Source organism: Gymnoscopelus microlampas (genome assembly GCF_963454915.1).
Source record: "Gymnoscopelus microlampas genome assembly, chromosome: 13".
NCBI lineage: Eukaryota > Metazoa > Chordata > Actinopteri > Myctophiformes > Myctophidae > Gymnoscopelus > Gymnoscopelus microlampas.
In genome coordinates this window covers 14,425,177-14,449,264 of record NC_139950.1, presented here as the reverse complement: position 1 = coordinate 14,449,264, position 24,088 = coordinate 14,425,177, and the positions used below count along the sequence as shown (strand labels likewise).

General features: G+C 41.0%; 2 protein-coding genes across 2 annotated transcripts in view; both read left to right on the top strand.

Annotated features, from left to right (window-relative positions):
- Nucleotides 1-15,396, top strand: part of abcc2 (ATP binding cassette subfamily C member 2) — a 55,063-nt gene extending 39,667 nt beyond the window's left edge. The window contains exons 26-32 of the mRNA XM_084076623.1: nucleotides 800-926; nucleotides 1,705-1,806; nucleotides 3,338-3,481; nucleotides 5,980-6,138; nucleotides 7,536-7,702; nucleotides 9,314-9,508; nucleotides 14,918-15,396. Coding sequence (XP_083932749.1) covers nucleotides 800-926; nucleotides 1,705-1,806; nucleotides 3,338-3,481; nucleotides 5,980-6,138; nucleotides 7,536-7,702; nucleotides 9,314-9,508; nucleotides 14,918-15,047 — 1,024 coding nt within the window. The 3' untranslated portion in view covers nucleotides 15,048-15,396. The remainder of the gene's footprint in view (nucleotides 1-799; nucleotides 927-1,704; nucleotides 1,807-3,337; nucleotides 3,482-5,979; nucleotides 6,139-7,535; nucleotides 7,703-9,313; nucleotides 9,509-14,917) is intronic.
- A 1,927-nt stretch (nucleotides 15,397-17,323) lies between these two features.
- Nucleotides 17,324-23,188, top strand: LOC311058559 (pyrokinin-1 receptor-like; the record flags this gene model as incomplete). The annotated part of the gene is made up of 6 exons (XM_084076022.1): nucleotides 17,324-17,479; nucleotides 18,391-18,487; nucleotides 19,375-19,580; nucleotides 21,212-21,433; nucleotides 22,000-22,171; nucleotides 22,737-23,188. The coding sequence occupies 6 exons, from the start codon at nucleotides 17,324-17,326 to the stop codon at nucleotides 23,186-23,188; spliced, it is 1,305 nt and encodes a 434-aa protein (XP_083932148.1).
- Nucleotides 23,189-24,088: the final 900 nt, after the last annotated feature.

The following is a 24,088-nucleotide window of genomic DNA, read 5'->3' as shown; positions in this document are numbered from 1 at the left end:
CTTTACGTCAAATAGAAAGCAGGATAAGCATCAAAGTGTAATTAACAAGGAAAGTATCACCTTTAAACACCAAAGTTCATATTATTGTTGTGGTCACAATACAGGACAATAATTATATATATTTTAACGTCACAGAACATAACACGTAATCAGTTTATTCACATTTCTTGTTGCTCATTGATACTTGTGTGTTCAGTGAGTCTGTGTGTGTGATATTGTGAGCGCTTGGCAAGACATTCTTGCAGGTCATAAAAGTGCCATGTTCCGTCTTTATCTTGAAGGTACAGGACAGAGAGAGAGAGGGAGAGAGAACCGAATAGGAAGTGTGTCTTTGCAGACATTCCATTGAGCAATAAAGGTTTCTCCTTATCTCAAAGCCTGCTGTATCCTTAGGGAATCTGTGTTCCCTCTGAATGGAAAGGGGGGGGGGGTGGTAGAAGATGAGCCAAGGGTCCATTTGGTTATGACAACCGAAAACCATTTTAATTGGCTTTCTATGTCTATACCTGGGCGATATCACTACAGTGCGATGGGGAACAGGTGGGATGTCTGCAATCATGCAGATATACTTTGTGGAGCCGTGGGCGAGGAGATAGGAACACAAAGCCTGTCATGTCCCTCACTGTGTGTGTGTGTGTGTGTGTGTGTGTGTGTGTGTGTGTGTGTGTGTGTGTGTGTGTGTGTGTGTGTGTGTGTGTGTGTGTGTGTGTGTGTGTGTGTGTGTGTGTGTGTGTGTGTGTGTGTGTGTGTGTGTGTGTGTGTGTGTGTGTGTGTGTGTGTGTCTGTGTGTGTGTCGCAGATGGCTGGCCATCCGCTTGGAGTTCTTGGGGACGCTGGTGGTGTTCTTCTCCGCTCTGTTCGCCGTCATATCCAGAGATACTCTGGACAGTGGCATGGTCGGCCTGTCCATTTCCTACGCCCTCAACGTCAGTCCTCATCTCGCACACACTCCAATCCTTACTGTACATGCATGCACCACTCAAATGGCATGCACCATTCACATGCATGTACCACTCATGTGATGGCAGCATTGATGTTGTCACTGAACGTTGTCAATTTTGACCAACTCGTTTTTAACCAATACATTTTGTCGTACGACGAATAGTGAAAATAAACAATATGCAACGCACTGTGACCTTGAAATTTGACTCATTTTGCCTGTATGTAAAAGGATCCCTGGCTAATAAGCCTTATTTGCATATAATCATATAAGGCTATATATGTATCATACTTGCCCTTACAACTAAAAATACTAAAAACTAAACTTTTTTTTAAATATTGTATTTATTTAAGAAACGGTTCATCTTTTACTCAAGGGGGACAATGCCCATCCCAAGTTGATGATATAATTTGTCCTTGTTTGGTCCAGCCCTATGGTATGTATGGAATGCATGCATGTGCAAATAAAACATATTTAAGATATTGTTTTGATGCTCATATTAACCGTAGGAAGTATTAAGTTGTTTTTTATTAGCAAATGCATTCCATAAATTCTATAGGGCTGGACCACACATGGACAGGCGACAGGCATTGTCCCTCTTAAGTAAAAGATGAAGTATTTCTAAAATAAAATCATTTTATTTTTATAATGTATTAAGGCATATTAGGCTTATTAACCAGGGATCCTTTTTAAGCTTTTTGAGCATGTGAAAGGCACTTTATAAATAAAATGTGTATTATGATTTGACTGTTGCGGCCTTGTAGGTCACACAGACCCTCAACTGGCTGGTGAGGATGACTTCAGACTTGGAGACCAACATCGTGGCTGTTGAGAGAGTGTGTGAATACTCCCAGATTGAGAATGAGGTATGTTGAAGGACTGCGGACGTTCCTCTGCACCCTCAAACCACAGGGCGACCCTAGTGACCCGTGTTTTTTTGTGTGGTAATGTGTTTTAAAAAGTACCCATGAATTACCTGGTGGTTTCGTGCACTTTGCAAACCTCTTATCTTCATAATTTTCAGTGAATTAATGTCCTACTTGATCAAACTACAGTGTGATACACAAAAGTATCAAAAATAGCATATGTTTTGCTCATTTTGAATTTGATTCTCAGATGAGCACACTAGGAGTGGTGTGATGTCACATAATCAAAGTCTCAACAAGGCCAAGCATAAACACCAGATAAGCATGCATAATTATGCATGTTTTACTCTCTGATTGGACAACAGACTTAACATGCGCCTGCTGTTCATGCTTGTCTTTGATGAGGCTTTGATTGCATGACGTCACAGCGCGCAATCAACCTCTGTTAGTATGCCCTACATTCCAATGAAGATGATGCACATTGAGCCTTTTGACAGTCAACTGGCTTTGTAACCATTACTTCACATTAGTAGTGGCAGTGTTATTAATTCAATTTAGGAATTAAATACAAATAAATAATATTAATAATATGACATGAATGCCAGTGTTGTCTGTAATTTGAAACATTTGAAATTGAAAAGAAATGCATTTGTCCCCATAAAATGTACACTTTAACATTACACATTATATTATTATAGAGCAGTCTACTTTCTCGTTGTCTCTAGTTTTGCACCTTTAATTATGGCCCTTGATATTTCTAGAGACAATATCTACTAGTATGTTAAACCACTGATTTATAGAAAGAGATGATTCAGCCAACTACTAGATTGCATCTTTAATACTATTTTTTAATACAGAAGCTATCTGGTTGATAAAATGTTGACTTGTGTACAAAGATAGACCTGAAGAAGAGTGCAGTGTGGCTCAAAGGGTCTGACAGGAGATGTTTTGACAGTATCTTATTGTTGTTAAGGGATGCTATTTAATGCAGTGAGCCCTGACCCCATGGTCAATGCAGGGTGCATGGTTCAAGGAACCAGAAAACATTCAAAGAACCATTAGAATCATGGGTCAGGAGTCAGGACGTACAATTGACAGCCATTCAGACATTTAGCAGACACTCTCATCCAGTAACTATGGATACCAGGTAAACCTCAAACACAGCTTCAATGTGCTGCTGTAGGGCAGAAACCTTGTAACTTTTTTGTAGAAAGAAAATGTAAGTTAATTCCCTACTTCGTCTTACAAGTGTCGTGTAAAAGTTGTGAAAATAGCTGACCTACAAGTTCACAACGCATCACATAGCAACGCATTGTGAGCTTGTAGATCAGCAATTTTTTTTAAGTGGATATGAAAGTGGGTTTTATGAATATTTAACCATGAAAAGTATTAACAAGAGCTTGTGACTAAATAATATCTGCATTGGATCCAGTGGAACACAAGGTTTCCACCCGACAGTGACAAAATAGAAAAGAATTGACCAGACAGTGCATCTTTCACTCAGCATCCACACTGTGCTCTGCTTCCTCAGGCCAAGTGGATAACTGACTCACGTCCTCCAGAGAAATGGCCCGCGGAAGGCAGGCTACGCTTTGAAAACTTCAAGGTCCGCTACAGACCCGAATTAGACCTGGTGCTGCATGGAATTACCTGCGACATTCACAGCGCTGAGAAGGTGTGTGTGTGTGTGTGTGTGTGTGTGTGTGTGTGTGTGTGTGTGTGTGTGTGTGTGTGTGTGTGTGTGTGTGTGTGTGTGTGTGTGTGTGTGTGTGTGTGTGTGTGTGTGTGTGTGTGTGTGTGTGTGTGTGTGTGTGTGTGTGTGTGTGTGTGTGTGTGTTACTATACTTGTGGGGACCAGATGTCTGTACAAATATAGTAGAATATTGGGAAATGGCCAATTTTCCTGGTCCTCACAGGAAAATGGTTGTTTTATGGTTGAAAATGTATTTTTAGTGATACGTTTACAAGGATAAAGATGTGGGTTGGGGTTAGGTATAGGATTGGACATTTAGAAGTTAGGTTTAGGGATTAGAGATATACACTGCTCAAAACAATAAAGGGAACACATAAACATTACAATGTAACTCAAAGTCAATCACACTTCTGGGATATCAACCTGTCCAGTTAGGAAGCAACACTAATTGTGAATCAATTTCACCTGCTGTTGTGCAAATGGAACAGACAACAGGTGGAAATGAGAAGCAATTTGCAAGCCAACCCCTATAAAACGAATGGTTTTGCAGGTGGTGGCCACAGACCATTTCCCTGTCCTCATCCTTTCTGGCAGATTTTTGGGTACTTTTGCATTTTGCCAGTGCCCTCACCACTAGAGGTAGCATGAGGCGGTTTCTGCAACCCACAGAAGTTGCTCAGGTAGTGCAGCTCATCCAGGATGGCACATTAATGCGCGCTGTGGCAAGAAGGTTTGCTGTGTCTCCCAGCACAGTGTCAAGAGCATGGAGGAGATACCAGGAGACCGGCCAGTACACCAGGAGACGTGGTGGGGGCCGTAGGAGGACAACAACCCATCAGCAGGAGCGCTATCTGGTCCTTTGTGCAAGGAGGAACAGGAGGAGCACTGCCAGAGCCCTACAAAACGACCTCCAGCAGGCCACATGTGCATGTTTCTGCTCAAACTGTGAGAAACAGACTCCATGAGGGTGGTATGAGGGCCCGACGTCCACAAGTGGGGCCTGTGCTCACAGCCCAACACCGTGCAGCCCGATTGACATTTGCCAGAGAACACCAGGACTGGCATATTCGCCATTGGCACCCTGTGCTCTTCACAGATGAGAGCAGGTTCACACTGAGCACATGTGACAGACGTGACAGAGTCTGTAGACGCCGTGGAGAACGTTCTGCTGCATGCAACATCCTCCAGCATGACCGGTTTGCGGTGGGTCAGTGATGGTCTGGGGAGGCATATCCTTGGAGGGCCGCACAGACCTCTATGTGCTAGCCAGAGGTACCCACAGACCTCTATGTGCTAGCCAGAGGTACCATGACTGCCATTAGGTACCGGGATGAGATCCTCAGACCATCACTGACCCACCACCAAACCGGTTTGAGCAGAAACATGCACATGTGGCCTGCTGGAGGTCGTTTTGTAGGGCTCTGGCAGTGCTCCTCCTGTTCCTCCTTGCACAAAGGACCAGATAGCGCTCCTGCTGATGGGTTGTTGTCCTCCTACGGCCCCCACCACGTCTCCTGGTGTACTGGCCTGTCTCCTGGTATCGCCTCCATGCTCTTGACACTGTGCTGGGAGACACAGCAAACCTTCTTGCCACAGAGCGCATTGATGTGCCATCCTGGATGAGCTGCACTACCTGAGCAACTTCTGTGGTTTGCAGAAACCGCCTCATGCTACCTCTAGTGGTGAGGGCACTGGCAAAATGCAAAAGTACCCAAAAATCTGCCAGAAAGGATGAGGACAGGGAAATGGTCTGTGGCCACCACCTGCAAAACCATTCCTTTATAGGGGTTGGCTTGCAAATTGCTTCTCATTTCCACCTGTTGTCTGTTCCATTTGCACAACAGCAGGTGAAATTGATTCACAATCAGTGTTGCTTCCTAACTGGACAGGTTGATATCCCAGAAGTGTGATTGACTTGGAGTTAAATTGTAATGTTTATGTGTTCCCTTTATTGTTTTGAGCAGTGTAGTTATGCCTGATTTATGCTTAGTCACTGTCTTAAAATGTTGATGTCCTCGCAAGTTTAGACTCTTATGTTGATATTGATTTAATAATAACTAAGAGAAGTGCTACAGTATCTTGAAATCAGTTGAAGGCCATACACATAAAACTTTTGTCTCATCATTTTTGTCTTATCATTCACAGATTACATACATGAATGATTTAGAGAAATGGACAACAGTTGGCAGAGCTTTCTGTAACAGGCTAATGACTCACTACTTTCAATCTAGTGTCCCTATTGTATAAATTAATGAACTAACATCAAAAATATAAAAATGATAATCAATTCAATTCAGTTGTGCAAATAGCAGATAGTGTCAACAAACACTACTGTAATCAATGCTGGGTGTCTCACTCAATATGAAATACTTATACCATCTCTCTCTCTCTTCTCTCTCTCTCTCTCTCTCTCTCTCTCTCTCTCTCTCTCTCTCTCTCTCTCTCTCTCTCTCTCTCTCTGTCTGTGTGTGCGCATTCAGATTGGTATAGTGGGCCGCACTGGAGCAGGGAAGTCGAGTCTGACCAACTGTTTGTTCAGAATCATCGAGGCGGCTGAGGGCGGCATCTTCATCGACGGCACAGACATCTCCTCCATAGGCCTTCATGACTTGAGGAGCCGACTCACTATCATACCACAGGTTAACACACACACACACACGCATGTGCACTAGTGTTGCCATGTCTGCTTATTATAAACGCAACTTCGGGCTTGTTTTCTTTAAAAGTTGCTTATAATACTAGTTGCAGGGTTTTTTGGGGCTTTTTTTTAAGTGAAGGTATTTGGCCTCCTTCCATTTTTGTGTTATTATTGTTTAAACCAGTTCTCAAACATTTGCATGTCAAGGACGCCCACATTAATGTATTTCTCCGCAGACCCCCATCTGATTTTTTTTTTGTTTTCAAATGTATTACAAATATTTCACTTATTCTTTTCAAGATCTTTTAGAAAATAGCAGAGCTTGTAGATTGACTATTTATCAAGTAGCCAATGTATATAGTTTAAAGTGCTCATGTAGCCTAGTGGCTTCTTTTGGGCTTGTTTTCATAGACCTGGCTGCTTATTTATCTCACAAAATTGTATTTTAAGTTATGTGCACTGCACACAAACACACATTAGGGGTTTCACCAACTAGTTGATTATTAGACAACGATTGTACCACTATTTGGCTTGGCAGCATTGAACTAGACAGTGGAAGGTAAATATCCGATTCTAGGCTATCTTATCTGGAACAGGCTACGTAAGATAAGAAGAGGTTGATGTTTTTCAATAGCAAAGTGAAATAACATTGACAATTGATGTCGCTTGATGATATTGATAGAAAGAGACCTTAAGCCCTATTTTATTACTTTAATTATTTTTTTATCTACACACTGACAATGTGTTGGGAGCTTGATATATTTTGTTGTTTTGGAAAATGCATGGGGAAAGAATTATGTTATTCTTACACTATCGATATCAACGTATTTGGTAAAAAATATTGTGATATTATGTAACGTCGCTGTCAAGCAGATATGGAGATAACTCGTATCTCCATATTTCATCTTTCTTTTTTTCCCCCTAAATTAACCCTACCTTACATCATACAAGAGTGTCGTACAAAAGTAGTGAAAATAGCCGATCTACAAGCTCACAATGCGTCGCCACCTGGCACGTTGTGAGCTTGTAGATCGGCTAATTTCCACTATTTTAAAAACTTTTAAAAGGTTTTTAAAACAATAATTTCAAAAAGGTTTTCCACTGAGGGGGCAGGTGCTCAAACTCCACAAAAGGGTATATTTGTGGGAGTCCCTTGTGCCATTTCACACCAGAAATGTAGTACATTGGATGTCTCATGCTAATGGAGCAAGATGTTCCACAACAACTTGGCCCATGTCATTGGACAGCAAAAATAAACAATACCATGTAAAAATGAGAAGGGCCACGGATGTTGGGTGGCCATTAAAAAAAAGAAAAGGGCACTTTGAGGCAAAGGGCAGGTGCCCAAGTCCCCCCGCCCCTCTGCACTTGCCAGGCTAACTTTTGTGTGGATTGCAGGACCCGGTGTTGTTCTCCGGGACCCTGAGGATGAACCTGGATCCGTTCGAGAAGTTCACGGACGAGGACATCTGGCGCGTGCTGGAGCTCTCCCATCTGAAGGATCACGTTGGAGGCTTACAGGAAGGATTACACCACGAGGTGGCAGAGGGCGGAGAGAACCTCAGGTGGGTCTATTCAACACACAGTCCCCTGAGTAAGGACCGGGGCTGCCAGGTTTACTGACCAGATGGAGGGAACAAGAGTAGAAGACTAGCAGCATATAGGTCCAATAGTTAGTCCAGGTAATTGACAGACCGAGAGACCACGGATATAACGTAGACACAGCTGGTTTATTTAGCAGCCAATAACGTAAACATCGAGCATATGAAGCCAGGTCTCACTGCACTATTATATTTAATCAGCAACAGGAACATACAATAGTGCCTTTTACTTTGCGCGCCAACCTTTTTTTTTCTTTCACAAATATTTATTTATAACAGTCATGACATACAATACAATACAATACAATACATACAATTTTAACATTCCACAGACTGATTGTGTTTTTGCAGAAACGCTGGTATTTGTGTTTTTGAATATTGTATGCCTAATTAGGTTAGCAAAGCACTCATGATTTCCATCTCTCTATACTACATCTGCACACTGGCCCCCACTGAGTCCTAATGCCTCAATTAGGACTCAATCTAATGCAATAATGACTTATTGCATTAGATTAGACTTTATTTTCCAAGAATTTGTTTTCACAGCCTTTTCAACATAGAAACACTTAAAGGGATATTTCACTTACTTTTTTCATTTATTGTTTTATATTTTTTTGGGGGGAAATGAGAAAAATACAATAACATTTAAAACATAATGAAATAAAGGAAAAAGTGAGGAAGAAATGTATATAAAATATCTGAATTCTGAGTCAAGCAACTTAAAAACTGTCTGGGGTGCTCACAAAAGCCAGAGTAGTAGACGTTAAAATGACGCAGCATGCAGTAAAGACAATTTATTCGACGTTTATTCGGTCACAGGGGTTTCTATATTCACAAGTAAAGAGAATATAGTACATTTTCAGGTAGGTGACAACATTTAAGCCAATCAGGAGAGAGCACTGAAAATGCATTTCTGTTTAATATCAGAATATAGGCCCATTTTGCAATTATTTGAATAATTGCAAATCACTTACCCTACCTTTTAAGTAAAATAAAAAACACTGGTAGAAAAAGTACTCAAATGTTTTACTTAATTAAAAGTATCAATAACGCAATGTAGAACTACTCTGTTACAAGTAGAAGTCCAGAATTCTAAATTTACTTGAGTAAAAGTACAAAAGTATTGGCATCAAAATGTACTTAAAGTACCAAAAGTAAAAGTACTCATTTTGCTGAATGTCCCATTTCAAGTTTTCAAAATGTATAAAAATCTTTTGAAAATAGCTGATCTACAGTACATGCTCACAATGCATATTGTGAGCTTGTAGATCGGCTATTTTCAAGTAGCCGAAATATATATAGAGCTTAAGTGGTTAATGTATGTTTAGTAATAAAAATGTAATCTAAAAAGTAACTGGTAACTAAAGTTTTCAAATGATTGTAGTGGAGTAAAAGTACAATATTTGCCTCTGAGATGTAGTGGAGTAGAAGTAAAAGTATTGGGAATTGGAAATGCTCCACTAAAGTCAAAATACCTCAAAATTGTAATTAAGTACAGTACTTAAGTAAATGTACTTGGTTTTCTTTACATCACCGCTGGTTGCTGTATGTCAATGTGTCTGTGTGCATCCGCAGCATCGGCCAGAGGCAGCTGCTGTGTCTGGCCCGAGCCCTGCTGAGGAAGTCTCGCATCCTCATCCTGGATGAGGCCACAGCAGCCGTGGACCTGGAGACGGACGACCTGATCCAGGCCACCATCCGCAAGGAGTTCTCCCACTGCACCGTGCTCACCATCGCCCACCGCCTGCACACCATCATGGACAGCTCCAGGTAAAGAACTAGAAAAAGTGCTCCTCGGAGCACAGGTCAGGTAGGCTAGTGTGGGCCAGCAATGTTCTGAATTCGCCAATCAGGATGGAATGTGAAAAATCGGACGGATCCGTCTTGATCACTTGACTATAGAGATAATGTGTGCCGGTTTGCGTGATGAAAAAAATCAAGTGGCATTTCTTCCTCGGCCTAGTGGGAATGCACGTGCAAAATTTCACGGAAACTGCGCGCTGTGTTCATGATTTGAGGCATTTTGTTCAATGATAGAGATACTGTGTACCGATTTGCGTAACGTTTGGCCAAATTCTGTAGGAATACTGTCAAAAAAATTGTTTAGCAAAAAGCGGCCTCCTGGTGGCGCTATAAAAGGCCCAAACATTCCAAAAAGCCAACAGTGCCGGGAGATAAGCTGATCACAGACGGACGAACACACACACATACATGGACGGACGGACGGACAGGGTGCAAAACATACTCTCTCGCCATGCCTTTCGGCCTGGCGGAGACAATGAAGGATTTGATTGTCATCATAGGAGACATACACATTGCACATTTCATATCGTCGCTATCACCTATCAAGTGTAAACCTTGTATGTCCAAAACCGTTACTTCTCAGGAAATGGAGAAAGAAAAAAAAACGGTATTCCAATGGATCCAATGTTATTGTTTAGTCACAAACTCTTGTTAATACTTTAAAATACATATACATACAGTACACATACACACACGCACACACGCGCGCGCGCACGCGCGCACACACACACACACACACACACACACACACACACACACACACACACACACACACACACACACACACACACACACACACACTCACTTATGTATATACTATACTTACTGTATAATACTCCATACTACATGTATACAACTGGTAATCTATTCAGAGATTTAAAAAACATAATATATTTGTTTTCAAAGCAATAGGAGTAGGTTTGTTTGTGGCCGCTTTGGTGCTTTCTCCACTGTTCTATCCCCTACTGTATTTAGATCATGTCACTAGATGTATCAGTAGACTAGACCAGGGGTATTCAACTAGATTAGGCAGGGGGCCACCACAATTGTAAAATGACTTGAAGTCAGGGGCCACAAGACCATGTTTGTGGTTAACCGTTTGTTGTGTGTACTATAGCAAGGATTCACAAACTTTTCAGGCTGTGAACCCCCAAAAAGAATCATATTTGAACTGGGGACCCCCCACATTGACAAGCACTTGGAATTGTAGAAGTTGAGTTGATTGATTTAGTTTGACTCGGTTCCACAGATAAATATATTGTGAAAATAGCCGATCTACAAGCTCACAACACCTCGCAGTGCAAGGCGCTGTGAGCTTGTAGTTGCCTCTTTCTTACATAACATTTGACAATTTGGCCAATTTGGTATTAAAAAGGTCTGTAAAGTGTACTTTACAGACCCAGTATAAGTATACTGTATGTTGGTTTGTTTACTGCTGAGTGAGAAAACAATGTTGCACATTAAGCTTATCATCTGAGGACCCCCCTTGGGGTCCCGACCCCCAGTTTGGGAACCACTGCTATATAGGACACAACAGTGGACATATTATGTCCATTATGGTAACTTATTTGGGCCGGCTTCATACTGCATTCATGCATTTTGATGTTTAAAAGGATTTTTTTTTTTTTATCTGTTTATTGGGTTTTTTAAAGGCATTTCTGTGCCAGTCCTTCATAGTGCACAGGCTTTGTCCCCGACATGGAAGCGTCTTTGTGAGAAGAAAAGTGGAAGCAGGCTGGCAAGGTGAAGGTTATTTTTTGAATGTTTTTGAGCATCCGACTGATAAGGGCACAAGCTCTAATAATGATCTAATTATCAGTTCAGATTCACACCATCATTCAGCTCAGGACGCTATTGAGGATGAATGAATCATACTGTAATGACATAGTGTAATGTCAAGCTGACCTACCGGTACTTGAAAGCTACATTATTCTGAAATAATGAGAAGTAAACAACATTTCTGGCTGTTTTGTTTCTTTGTACCATGAAAAGGTACGTGAGCTGCTTGACGCATTTTGATCCAAGTGATTTTCTTATGGGTGATTTTTTAGTTTATACTGGAGTAAAATGTCTTTCAAGTAAGATATCTGTACCTTTACTATGGTTTTTATACACCGCTATTTATTTCTCCATGTTTAACGTGTAAGGAAGAATTGGGCAGAAATCATGAAGCAGTTGCTGCAATTTGTATAATAATAATAATAATAATAATTTGTTTTTGGATTTATTATTACACTGGAATATGGAATGTGTTCCAGGGGCCAAATGAAAGCTCCGCTGGGGCCAGGTGTGGCCCGCGGGCCGCCAGTTGAATATCACTGGACTAGACAGTAGAAAAGAAAGGAATTTTTTTCCTTTGTTTTTGCCTCTGGGGGCACCAACTCCTTTTTTGTGTAGAAACAGGAACTTGGTTTGGCTCCTCCCCTTTCTTAGTCCACTTCCTCCCGGGTGCTTCTGTGTTTATTCCTGCTGACAACAACACTACATGCTTAGGGCAGTGGTGCTGACTTCAGAGATTACAGGAGACATTACAACTGGTAGTCACGTGTCGCTATTATTATTATTAGGGCTTGCGTCCTGGCAGAGATTTGTGCTTTGTGATTTTGCACTTAGTATTTGATAATGTTTACCTCACAGTTAGACATGTATGTATATCGCCTGCACACTTCTGGAACGGCTGTATATTGATAAGCTAATCTACCTCTCTAACAAGATCTTATAGTATTTGTTTCTCACTGTACATATTTGTATTATTATATTATTTCTTCTCTTACTTTATTAAGTCTAGGACGTTGCACAATCTTTTAGCAGAACAAGTCCCAACAACATTTAGCTGCTTGTCCTTTTTTGTATTTAATGACAAATAAATAGATTCTTGATTCTATAGGGGAAAAAATAGGGAATTGTGTTTAATGGCTTTGGCAGCTTTGGCAGTCAAGGTTTTGTGTTGTAGGTGATGCATGCCTGTGTCCATGGTAACCATATTTCATCTCCTTAAACATTGAGTACAGCACAGTATATCCTTCATGGTTAAAGACTGTTGAACTGTACAGAGAAAGGTCAAAGTGCTACAAACAGGGTAATCTCTCAAGAACAGATTCTGCTCTGCGCTTGAATCTGTCGGTAGCCGTGTTGACAACCTGTGCACATTGGCTACAAGTGGGCGTGCCATCAGATCAGGAAGCAGGCCGCGCTTTACCCAATCAAATGTAGTGGGCGGGATTTACGTGTGTGGCGTTCGTTCCCCACTGGAAACAAACCGAAACTCATTTAACAATAGCGTCCTCGAAGCCGACAAAACCACGGAAAGTTAGTAACATTTTAAATTGCTCTTTCTTTTTTTATGATTTGTTTTTATGATTTTTTTAAAGTCCATACTGCTATTCATAGGGCTGCACATGTGTCATGTGTTTCGCTAGCCAATCACAGTCCTGAATTTGCAAAGTCAGCCAATCACATTACAGTTAGTGGTGATGACACTAGCTGTAATGTGATTGGCTGATATGAAAAAAGTATCGATTTGCATTAACAATGGAAGGGTTAGGGGGTACACACATTTTTTGGTCGGTGTCCAAAACTCACTTATAGGGGGCGGCTACACCGCCCCAAAAACAGCAGAGGGCGCTGTTTTTGGTACAAATAATTATCATCTGCACAGAATTTATTGATGGAAACTACCTACGATGGATCTTTATGAAACAAAAACTTTGCAGATAGAAAGAGGATAATTAAAGCTTTCCGTACAGCTGCAATGTTGGTGAGTTTAACGTTTAATTATTAAAATACAATCAGATAGGAAGGAGATGGGAAGCCAGTGCAGTGAGAGGAGGTTGGCCGTGATGTAATATATTGTGTTGCTGTTGTTAGCACAGTCTTGCAGACCATACCACACCAACGTTTCACTGAGTGAGTGACAAATAAAACCCTCTTTATCCCTAATGTCCAATAGCTCCCATTAAAATGTTGTTTAGGTGACATAGAAATGAGCCACACACAAGTCTCTATCGCCAATTAAAAATCCTTTTAGCAGGTGCTATTTGGTGTGCCGCTTTGTCTGTTTCTATGTCATTTTCAATACAGAGATTCTCTGTATTGAAAATGACTTTGTAAATATCAGGACACAATGCAGGCAGACAAAGGCACAGCTGAACGGCACGGAGAAACTTCATCTCACGTCCTTATTCTGCTCTGCTCCTCCGTTCTCACACCCACTTTCACATTATGAACACTGGAAAATGTCCAGGGAATCAGGTCAGGACATTGTCCGGTGTTGGGTAACAGGAGAATGTCCGTTTCGGATGCTTTAACACATCACGGTAAATACTCTGTTGAGGTGCGGGGTCTGGCTAGTAGACGCACACATTAGCTACTCCCATGTAAGTATAACACAGGCACAGCCTGAGGGCGATAGGAGGATCAAAGGCATTGGTCTCTATATACAGCCAAGTGTGCACTGCTCGTTGTCTACAATTAGGCTACCGCAGTAGTAAAGAGACGTTTATGTTCGATTGGTGAACTCAAACGCTAATAGAAAGCAGAATGATTAAACTGGTTTTCAGTTCTCTCTATCCATACACCTCGGGAGGAGGAGAGGCTCCACTTTTCAACAATAGAAGCATCATCAACATGTCCACTCGGCACTCGCTAAATGTAAATTCACCGGACAATCACTGCGTCCATTCACACATAGAGCGGTTGGAGACAAATCATACATTACCCGGACTTAAGGGTCCTGCATGCATAAAATCCCTTGCATGTCCGATGCAAGGGATAGTTGTGGAATGTTGCGTTCATACATACAGCCCCTCCGTTTGAACTCTGGAAAACTTCCATAAAAAAGAAAATAGCTCGACAAAGTAAGGAAGGAAAAGGACATCTGCAGTATGACGGTAGATGTTTTGCCAAATTCGAGAGCTTGCAGACTTGATTGGAGCAAACTCTCTGAAAGAAGTGGAGATTGACAGTGGGGGGCCAGGACACATATTCAATCACTAGTATCACTAAAGTATTAACAAGAGCTTTTCGCTACATAATAACTGCATTGGATCCATTTGGAACACAGGTTATTTTTTCCATTTCCTGAAAAGTAACTGTTTTGAACCTACAAGGTTTTCCGCCTGACAACAACGATATATGATGTGTATATCGCTGCTGTCGGGCAGAGACCTCTTATCTCCATATTAACTTTTTGTGTTTTTTCATAAATTAACGCTCTACTTGATCATACTACAGCGTCAAACACGTTTCGAGCTTGCAGATCTGCTACTTTTGATGTTTTTGAATTTGAATCCTGAAAAGTAACAGTGTTGGACATGAGGTTTCCACTCGACAGAAACGATTATATTTCCCTCCTCTTTCTCCCTCTCTCTCTGACAGAGTGATGGTGCTGGACGCTGGTAAAATTGTGGAGTTTGACTCTCCCAGTAACCTGTTTGAGAAACAAGGACACTTCTATGCCATGGCAAGAGATGCTGGGATATCAGGAGTAGATGTCACAGTGCTCTAATCATACCGCTAGCCATTTACAATTATACTCTATGTTGTAAGGATTAATGATGCTTGTGAGAGGGGGGGTGGTGGTGTTAATTTGTAGGTGTATGTACAGTGTACTGTATGAATGGTGTTCTGCGGAGCAAGTGGTTCTCAAAAACGTTTCATGTCAAGGATAACGTCATTGTGAGCTTGTACATCGGCTATGAATGAATAGCTGAAGTATCGAACAGGGTTAACCCATTAAAACCGGGACAGCATCTGTCATTTTAGATTTAAAAAAATAGCAGATCTACAAGCTCACAGCGTGTCACTTTACTGCGATTTTTTTTTTTTAATGTAAAATGAATAATGTTGAATATTCTTTTTTTTTAATCACAAATCTTCTCTTCTGGGGGTCCCTGGCACAAAGCATTTTCATGCACTTAGGTGCTGAGTGACAAGGTAGGTTGATCTTCCCTCTCTGAGGAGAAATAGGCACTGGTTTATTTTTAAGGCTATTGATTGATTGTTACCATACATCACATTGCTGTTAGAGTGGGAATAAAGCACTTACCAGACCCGCTCAAGCGACTGGCTTAGTTCCACCTGTTCAGTCAGAAAATCTGCTTTCTGCTTTGATGCTCCTATTTCATGGAACACTCTACAACTCGCGCTAAAAATCTATACCACAATATCCTATGGACAATTTAATAACCTGTCCTTAAATCTCCCTACCTCACCATGTAATTTTTAACTTACTGATTTTCTGTTGTGGTTTTATTTTGTTTTTGTTTTATATCTGTATATGTCTAATTGTTGATTTTTGTATATCTCGACAGCCTTGCAAATGAGGGTAAACCTCAATGCTCTTTTGCAGAATAAATAAAGGTTTCAATCAATTCAATCAATTTTGATGCTATAATAACTCATTTAGCTGGGGACCCAGTGGAACCCCCGCAAGGACCCCTGGGCTGTGGATAACTGTAATTCCAAATTCAAAACACACAAATACGTTTATATGTGGTTTAAATGTGAATGACTGCGTTGTAATGTAAGGATTTATTAAATGCAACACTTTTATTTATAGGATCTCAACATTGCAATCATATTTGGTTATGTATGTACTTTTATGACATACCAAGAAGAAGCACAGTAGGGTTCATGTGGTTAAAGATCTTGTTTTGTTATTGTAGACTTAGGGTTTATGTTTTTACGTTGCTCCTTAGCATTCCTCCATATATACTGTACAGTATATCACCCAAATCTTTTCCCCAAAATAAATTATTTTGTTAAAATAAATCTATTTTTTTAATTGATTAAATCGATTAGTCCGATTAACTATTGCACACCAAAGAGTTGAAGAGTCTCAAACTCCTGATCATTATATTCTGTTCAGAGACTATGGCCCTCATTTTGGTGTAGCTATAACACCAGAATCGAAGGACTGGTGACACACAAAGGCTCATAATGGGCATCACGTTAATGATGGGGGTTAGGTGAGAGAGAGAGTGAGAGATGGTCTCGGTTAGATTGAAGCTAAGAGCTTGGATTCTGCAGCCACAGAGGGGTCTGCTGTTTCACTTTTCTTCTCCGTCTCATGAAGGTAAGTCTCTGCCTCATATAATCCAATATGCACATTGTTAATACAGATTCACTGTCAATTGTTCAATAATGGGTTTTAACATAAGAATCTCTGGCATGTTCTGTACCTTTTGGATTTGTCATTTGGTTTTAGCCTCTGCTGATCAAGTAACAGTTTGCCTCACTGGCAGGTGAGCCAATACTGTATAGGGTACACCAGCAGTGACAACACAAAGAAATGTGTGTGGGAGAGGAATTAATTGTCATAATGACTACATTGCGGAGATAAATGGGTACAAAATAATTGGCTACTTTAAATTAAAATAAAGTAACAGGTTATGCACTGATATGTCCTCAGACTAATTTACATGAAAGACTTGTACTGTATGGAGAATAACTTTTATGCAAATGTTCAGATGTACTGTATATTTATTCTTTGTGTTCATTTGCTGTACCTCAATGTAGATAGTGGTCAGCAAAGGGTTTTGAAGATTTCATCACCATGCCGGCTTGGGATGGACATTTTTGTCAGAATTCTACAACATACAAAAAGAGTCAATAATATTAGGTTTACATAAACCTAGCCCTAAATGGATACTAGTGCAGTAAGGTTCCATTTGGACCCCTAATTGGTGCACCTGAAATTAAGAACCATTGCTGTGAACCCACCCACCCAAAGTTGTAAAAACTACTACTTTTATTTTCTTATTTTTTTCAGGTTGAAAAGGCATGAACGGGACAGAACCCCCCTTCATTTCTTCTTGTAACGCCAGCTCCCCATGTGTCAACCCGGTGCCCGAGCTCAACATCAGCACCTCCAAGAGCGAGCCGCTGACCGTCGCTGTCCCCATGACCATATTCTACAGTGTCATCTTCTTGCTTGGGGTATGATTGTGCACTCGCTTTAATCCTATAAAACATTGAAAAAGATTGTGTGTGTGTGTGTGTGTGTGTGTGTGTGTGTGTGTGTGTGTGTGTGTGTGTGTGTGTGTGTGTGTGTGTGTGTGTGTTGTGCATGTTCAGCATCATGGTCAGTATCATGACAGTATCATGGTCAGTAGTATCATGTCAGTATCATGTCAGTATCATGGTCAGCATCATGGTCAGTATCATGGTCAGCATCATGGTCAGTGTCATGTCAGTATCATGGTCAGTATAATGTCAGTGTCATGTCAGTATCATGGTCAGTATAATGTCAGTGTCATGTCAGTATCATGGTCAGTGTCATGTCAGTATGGTCAGTATCATGTCAGTATCATCATCATCATCATCATCATCATCATAATAATAATAATAATAATAATAATAATAATAATAATAATAATAATAATAATAATAATAATAACAACAATAATAACTTTATTTATATACCACCTTTCAAAAACAAGTTACAAAGTTCTTTACAATAACAACAGTTAAAAAATACAATCCAAATCAGACATTAATTTCATAAATAGTACAACAATTCATAATCTAGGAAAAAGATATGAGATAAAGGTGAGTTTTTAGAAGAGATTTGAAAGAGGACACTGAGTTTGCCTGCCTGAGGTCCCCAGGCAGTGAGTTCCACGGCCAGGGGCCCGAACGGCAAAAGCCCGGTCGCCCTTTGTGACAAGGCGAGACTTTGGTACCTACACCAAATGTCTTCTCCGGAAAATAGTCGATCTACAGGCTCACATCGCATTTTGCAACACATTGTGAGCTTATAGACCTGCTATTTTTGCCAAATGTTCGCCCCAGAATTGGAACTCTAGGGTTCGTCAGATTATAACGTGTCGTGTCGTTGTGTTCTACAGGTGTTGTTCAATGGTGTGAGCATGGTGACGCTCATCATGGATGCTCATATGAGAGTCAGTGCTATCCGCCTCTACCTCCTCAGCCTGGTGGCATCAGGTACACTACTCCACTGGTTCTCAACCTGTGGGCCGGGTTCTACTTGTGGGCTGCATGGGTACTGCAAGTGGGCCCCCAAATAATTGGCAAAGCCCTACGAATGATACTAAAACATTAACATTAAAAAGTGATACCAGTAAAATAAGAACTTAAAGTATACTAACAGGTGTCATTGATCCAAGGTGGAACATAATCAATTGATTGATCGTTAAAAAATAAACATGCTCTGAAAATGCACATGGCCCACCCATCTGATAAGCATGCATTTATACTTGACCTTATAAGTAGGCCTAATAATAAAACGCGTTATAATCTTTTATGATTATAACGATACTTATACAGTATCATAAGCTTATTATAATGCATTCATGAATCCATTAAGACCGGGAACACATCTGTGTCATTTTAAGATTTCTTTGTCTTTTTTTAAAAATTGCAGATATATACAAGCTCATATGAGCTTGTATATTTGTGAAAATCTTTGAATATATCTATATTTTTTAAAGCGAACATTTTTAACTCCGATTTGTGCTTCTGGGGATCCCTGGAACAACATCTTGACATGGAAAAGTTGGCGCACCACTGATATAGCAACATACTGTTAGGATTTAGAAAACATTTTTAGATATGTATTTGGCCGCGGACCCCCATCTCAAAATGTTTTGTTCCAGGGACCCCCCCAGAAGCAAAGATTTGAGTTACAAATGTTTGCTTAAAAATATATATATATTCAATGATTTGCAAACTTTTTCAAGATTTTTCAAAAATAGCAGATCTACAAGTTTATAGCGCGGCACTCGGTGCCGCGCTATGAGCTTGTATATCTGCTATTTTTGAATAGCCAAAGAAATCAAAAAATGACACAGATGCGTTTCTCTGGCTCCTAGACATTCTGCAGCTGTTGACCATACCAGTGACTGTGTATCGTTACTACTGGGAGAGCTACCCGTGGCGCCTGGGCCAGACGTTATGCAAGGCCTACTTCATGGTACGGCATATCTACTGTGCCTCCACCAGCTGGGTGATCATGGCATTCACCGCCGAACGTTACGCCGCCATCTGCCACACGCTGTGGCCTCTCTCCACTCTGAAGGTATGTGGGTGTAAGCTTCTAACTGAGATGGAGATATTAATTCACTATATGTGACTTTCGCTCTTTCATGATTATTGTGCTCTGCTTTTCTACAATCGAACAGTGAAAAAAACAAATCAAACTAGAAAAAGTGCTCTTCGGAGCACAGGTCTCCGCCAGGTCAGGTAGGTTATTGTGGCCTCCTGGTGGCGCTATAATAGGCCAATGTGAAAAGGGTGGCATTTCTTCTTAGGCCTTTCACAAAAATGTGTATTGCTAAATTAGACCTGCTGAAAAGGGTGGCATTTCTCCCTCGACCTAGTGGGAATATGCGTCCAAAATGTTACTGAAAATGCATGCTGCGTTCATGATTTGAGGCATTTTGTTCAAAACAAACCAATCCTGCAAACTTTGGAAGCCAATCTTAGGCAATCAGGATGGAATATGGGAAGTCGGACAGATCCGTGTTGATCACATGACTATAGAGATACTGTGTACCGATTTGTGTGATGTTTGGACAAAATCTGTAGGAGTAATATCAAAGAATGTGTTTTGCCTTTCGGCCTGGCGGAGATAAAAAGCGCGCTAATGGGGTTGAGTCAATAGAAAACAAGACAGGCCAATGTACAAGTGTGAGCTTGTAGATTAGCTATTTTTGCCGAGGTGATGAAAGCAAAGTGGGAAAATAGGAAGGATACACCAATTCGACCCCTGGGGGACCCCAGTCAACAAAGTATATAGAGTTTAAGTGCGGTTAAAATGGCTAGGATGAAGTTCACACAAAAAATAAAATGATTGTATGAATAAATAATAAACACTGATCGCAAATGCACTGTTTACGCCGTAAAAGTCGTATACCGTAAACTTTACGGTATACAATTCACAAGCATAAACAAACTAGCTCTACGGATGGCAATACTGTCTGGTCAGTCAACACGTGTGTAAAACTACTAGTTAGATTACCATGGAATTTGCTGTGCATCTCCATGCTCCCCCGAGGATGACCTCTGCTGATTTTGGTGACCCATTGGCCTTTCCTCTAGCACCACTATTAGGCCAAAATGTCCAAATACACACAGATATCCCAAAATCTAATCTAGTCTAATCTAACTCAGCAAGGATGGACCCTACACGGATGACCTCTGCTGATTTTGGTGACCTCTTAGCCTTTCCTCTAGCACCACATGCTCTTTTTGTGCAGGTACATTTTTCAAGTGTTGTCAGCTATAATACTACTATACTATAGAAAAATTTGCTCACATTACCCCACTCTCCCCTAGTTGTATGCCGTTGTGTGTGTGCTATTTTGCAGTCCGAGTTGAACAAAGCGGACGTCTGCCATCTGTCAGATTAAATGAAAACCAACGGCTATTATCACTGTTTGTATTATGACCATTGGCTCAAGTGGTAAAAAAAAGGATACAAATTGTCTCTGTTGGGTAGAAACCTCATACGTCCAAAACTGTTCAGGATTCAAATTCAAAAATAGCAAAAGTAGCAGATACTAGACACTTTTGATACTTGTGTGACACTGTAGTTAAGGGCATTCATTTACGAAAAACACAAAAAGTTAAAATGTGGAGATAAGAGGTTTCTGCTCGACAGCAACGATATACAAATGTAAATTCTCCCTTCTTTTTCTTTGTCAACAGAAGTCTCGGCGGCACTGCCTCCTGTGTGTGTGGGTCATTTCTCTGGCCTCGGCAGTGCCCTTCGCCCTGGTGTATGGGCAGGCTCGTGCGTGCATATTTGACTACACCGCCACCCGACCAGAGGACGCTTTCCTTGTTTCCACCATGTGTGAGATGACGGAGCCTGACCCTGCGCATATTTACAAAGGAGCCTTACTGCTGAGAGCAAGCTTCTTCTTTCTGGTAAGAGTTGAAGATACCAGTGGTGGAAGAAGTACATTTTTTGTTTTACTAAAGGTCCTCAATTCACAATTTTACTTGAGTAAAATTACAAAAGTTTTGGATTGGCATCAAAATATACTGAAAGCAGCACTATTTAACTATTTTTTAATGAATAAAATGTAATTTTGTCAAATCTGTATGGTAGAGTATGTTAATAAAATATTACTTATACAATTGGGGTGGTTGTATTTTGTCTCCCTGCTCTTCTAATGAGACATTTAGATCGTGTCAAAGGTCATGTCTCACCTAGACCACAGGATTTGACACAAATTTTGACCATCAGGCATCAGGTCAAGATTCAATCTATCCCCTGAGCAAGCAGGCAGGTTCTGTTAGCTCAATGGTAAAAAAGCACTTGCGCAGGAAACTGGATTCAAATCCTGGGTGGAGGAGGAAAGTAGTTTTTAACAAGCTTCGGCTTTTATTTTTGTTTCAGTTTAACAAAATTACTCTTTCGCTTTTAGTTTTAGTCTTAGTTAACTATAATATCTCTGGTACAGTGGTCAACAAGCACTCTCCAATTCCAGATGCCACTGGTTGCCATCTTTACCCTGTACCTGCTCATCCTGATCCACCTGAGAAGAAATGGCCATCAGAGAAGACGTTTGGGCCTCACTCTGTCAGGCAGTAGGAGCGTTGTCCTGCACCGGCCGAACGGGGAACTGCTTTTAAATGAGAAGAGAGCCCTGAGGCTCATGGGTAAGATAGACACACGCAGAACTAGGCCTCTTTTGTCGACATTTAAAAGAAGAACAACCATGCTGACCTTTAGATTTGTCAATAGGTTTTATGAAGCATTTTGATGCACTTTATATTAGGTATACATTATGCTATGCACAGTAGCCTACTGTACTTTTTGGCCTTCCTGATAAATCCTTAGATAGAACACCAACTCATACGTCCATAACCAAACACTGGAAACACATCAACCCAAACCAAAAACGGACTTCCGTTAATATAGAAATAATAACGAAAGAACAGTTTTGTGGTTAACCATTTAAGCCCTTTATACTTTGTTGTACAATGAACAGAGAAAACAGACACTCTACAAGCTCACAAGGCCTTGTGATGGTACACGTTGTGTGCTTGTAGATATACTTCTTTTTTTATTTCCTTTTGACACATTTTGAAGATGTTTGAGCATTTTTGACTATAATGACATGCCCAGAATAGGGACATCAGGTTGTAAGTGGTCAAATTTGACGTTAAATCAGGTTTTTCTTCCAAATATCTGTTTAATCTTTGGATGCCTTTTTTTCTATAGGTGCAGTAGTGGTGGCCTTCTTCGTGTGCAACTTCCCTGACATCGCCTCATCCCTGATGCAGGTGTACGTGGAGGTGTGGTCCCACACCATCCTCTCCGTCAACACCGTCCTGAAGGCCTACCTCTCGCTGCCACTGTGGTACATCAACAGCACCCTGGACCCCCTCCTCTTCTGCATCTCCTCGCATACCTTCCGCAGGGCCTGCAAGAGGACTCTGGACCGGCTCCGGCCTCGCTGCGACCGGAAGTACGGCCGCGCGGCATTGTCTCTGTGTCTCTCTAACAGATACTCGAGTGGAGGAGCGAGCACAATGCTGAATAAGAAGAGGACGGACTTTGAGTGTGCTGTGGAAAGGTCGGGGGCGGATGCAGCTTCAAACAGAGCTGCAGAGGAGGATGGCAACAGTAATGAAAGACACTTTCAACAGGAGGTCGAACTCAAGGTGCTTTGAAGCGCTTTTGATACCGCAGATCTACAAGCTCATAGCGCGGCACACGGTGCCACGCTATGAGCTTGTATATCTGCTATTTTTGAATAGCCAAAGAAATCTAAAAATGACACATACTTTCCGGGCTAAATGGGTTAAGCTATAACTAGGCTAAGTTTGAACTTAGTGTGAGGTGGTGCAACTGGCCCCTTACCACTAAAAAAAAAAAAAAAGCCATGGGTTTCCGAGGCTACCAGACCACTGGTTGAGTTGAGAACCACTGCTCTACCTGATCCCTGCCAGTTAAACTGGTCCTCTCTGTTTGATCCTCTTGTTCTGACCCCTGCCATGTGAACTTTGCAGTCTTGCCTGGCCGTTTCCGTGTCGTGTCTGTGGGTCTTCTGACATCAAAAATGTGAAGAAAAGTTAAATTGATTTTTATGTGATGTAATATGGCTGTGCACTGTAGCACTTTGAGATTTGTTTCAAATGTAAAGTGCAATATAAATAAAATGTATTATCATTATCAGTGGTGGAAAAGGTACTCACATTTTTGACTTAAGTAAAAGTATCAATACTGCAATATAAAAATACTTTTTCACACTTTTTCCAACACTGGATACAAATATCCAGCAGATGGCGGTAATGCATCGACAACGGATGCCGTTGCCTACCAACGGACCCCAAAAAGAACAGGAAGATGTGAGCCAATCACATCCTAGGGGCATAACTCTATGGGCGGGATCAATGAGCAGCGTTGCCATGTCGGCTTACTATGAGCGACTTGGTCTTGTTTCTAAAGTGCAGTTGCTTATTTGATCTTGTTTCCTATTAAATGTTTATTTCTTATTTAAAGTAAACCAAAGGTTCTCAAATATGTTCATGTCAAGGATCCCCAAATTAATATGTATTTATCCCTATGTA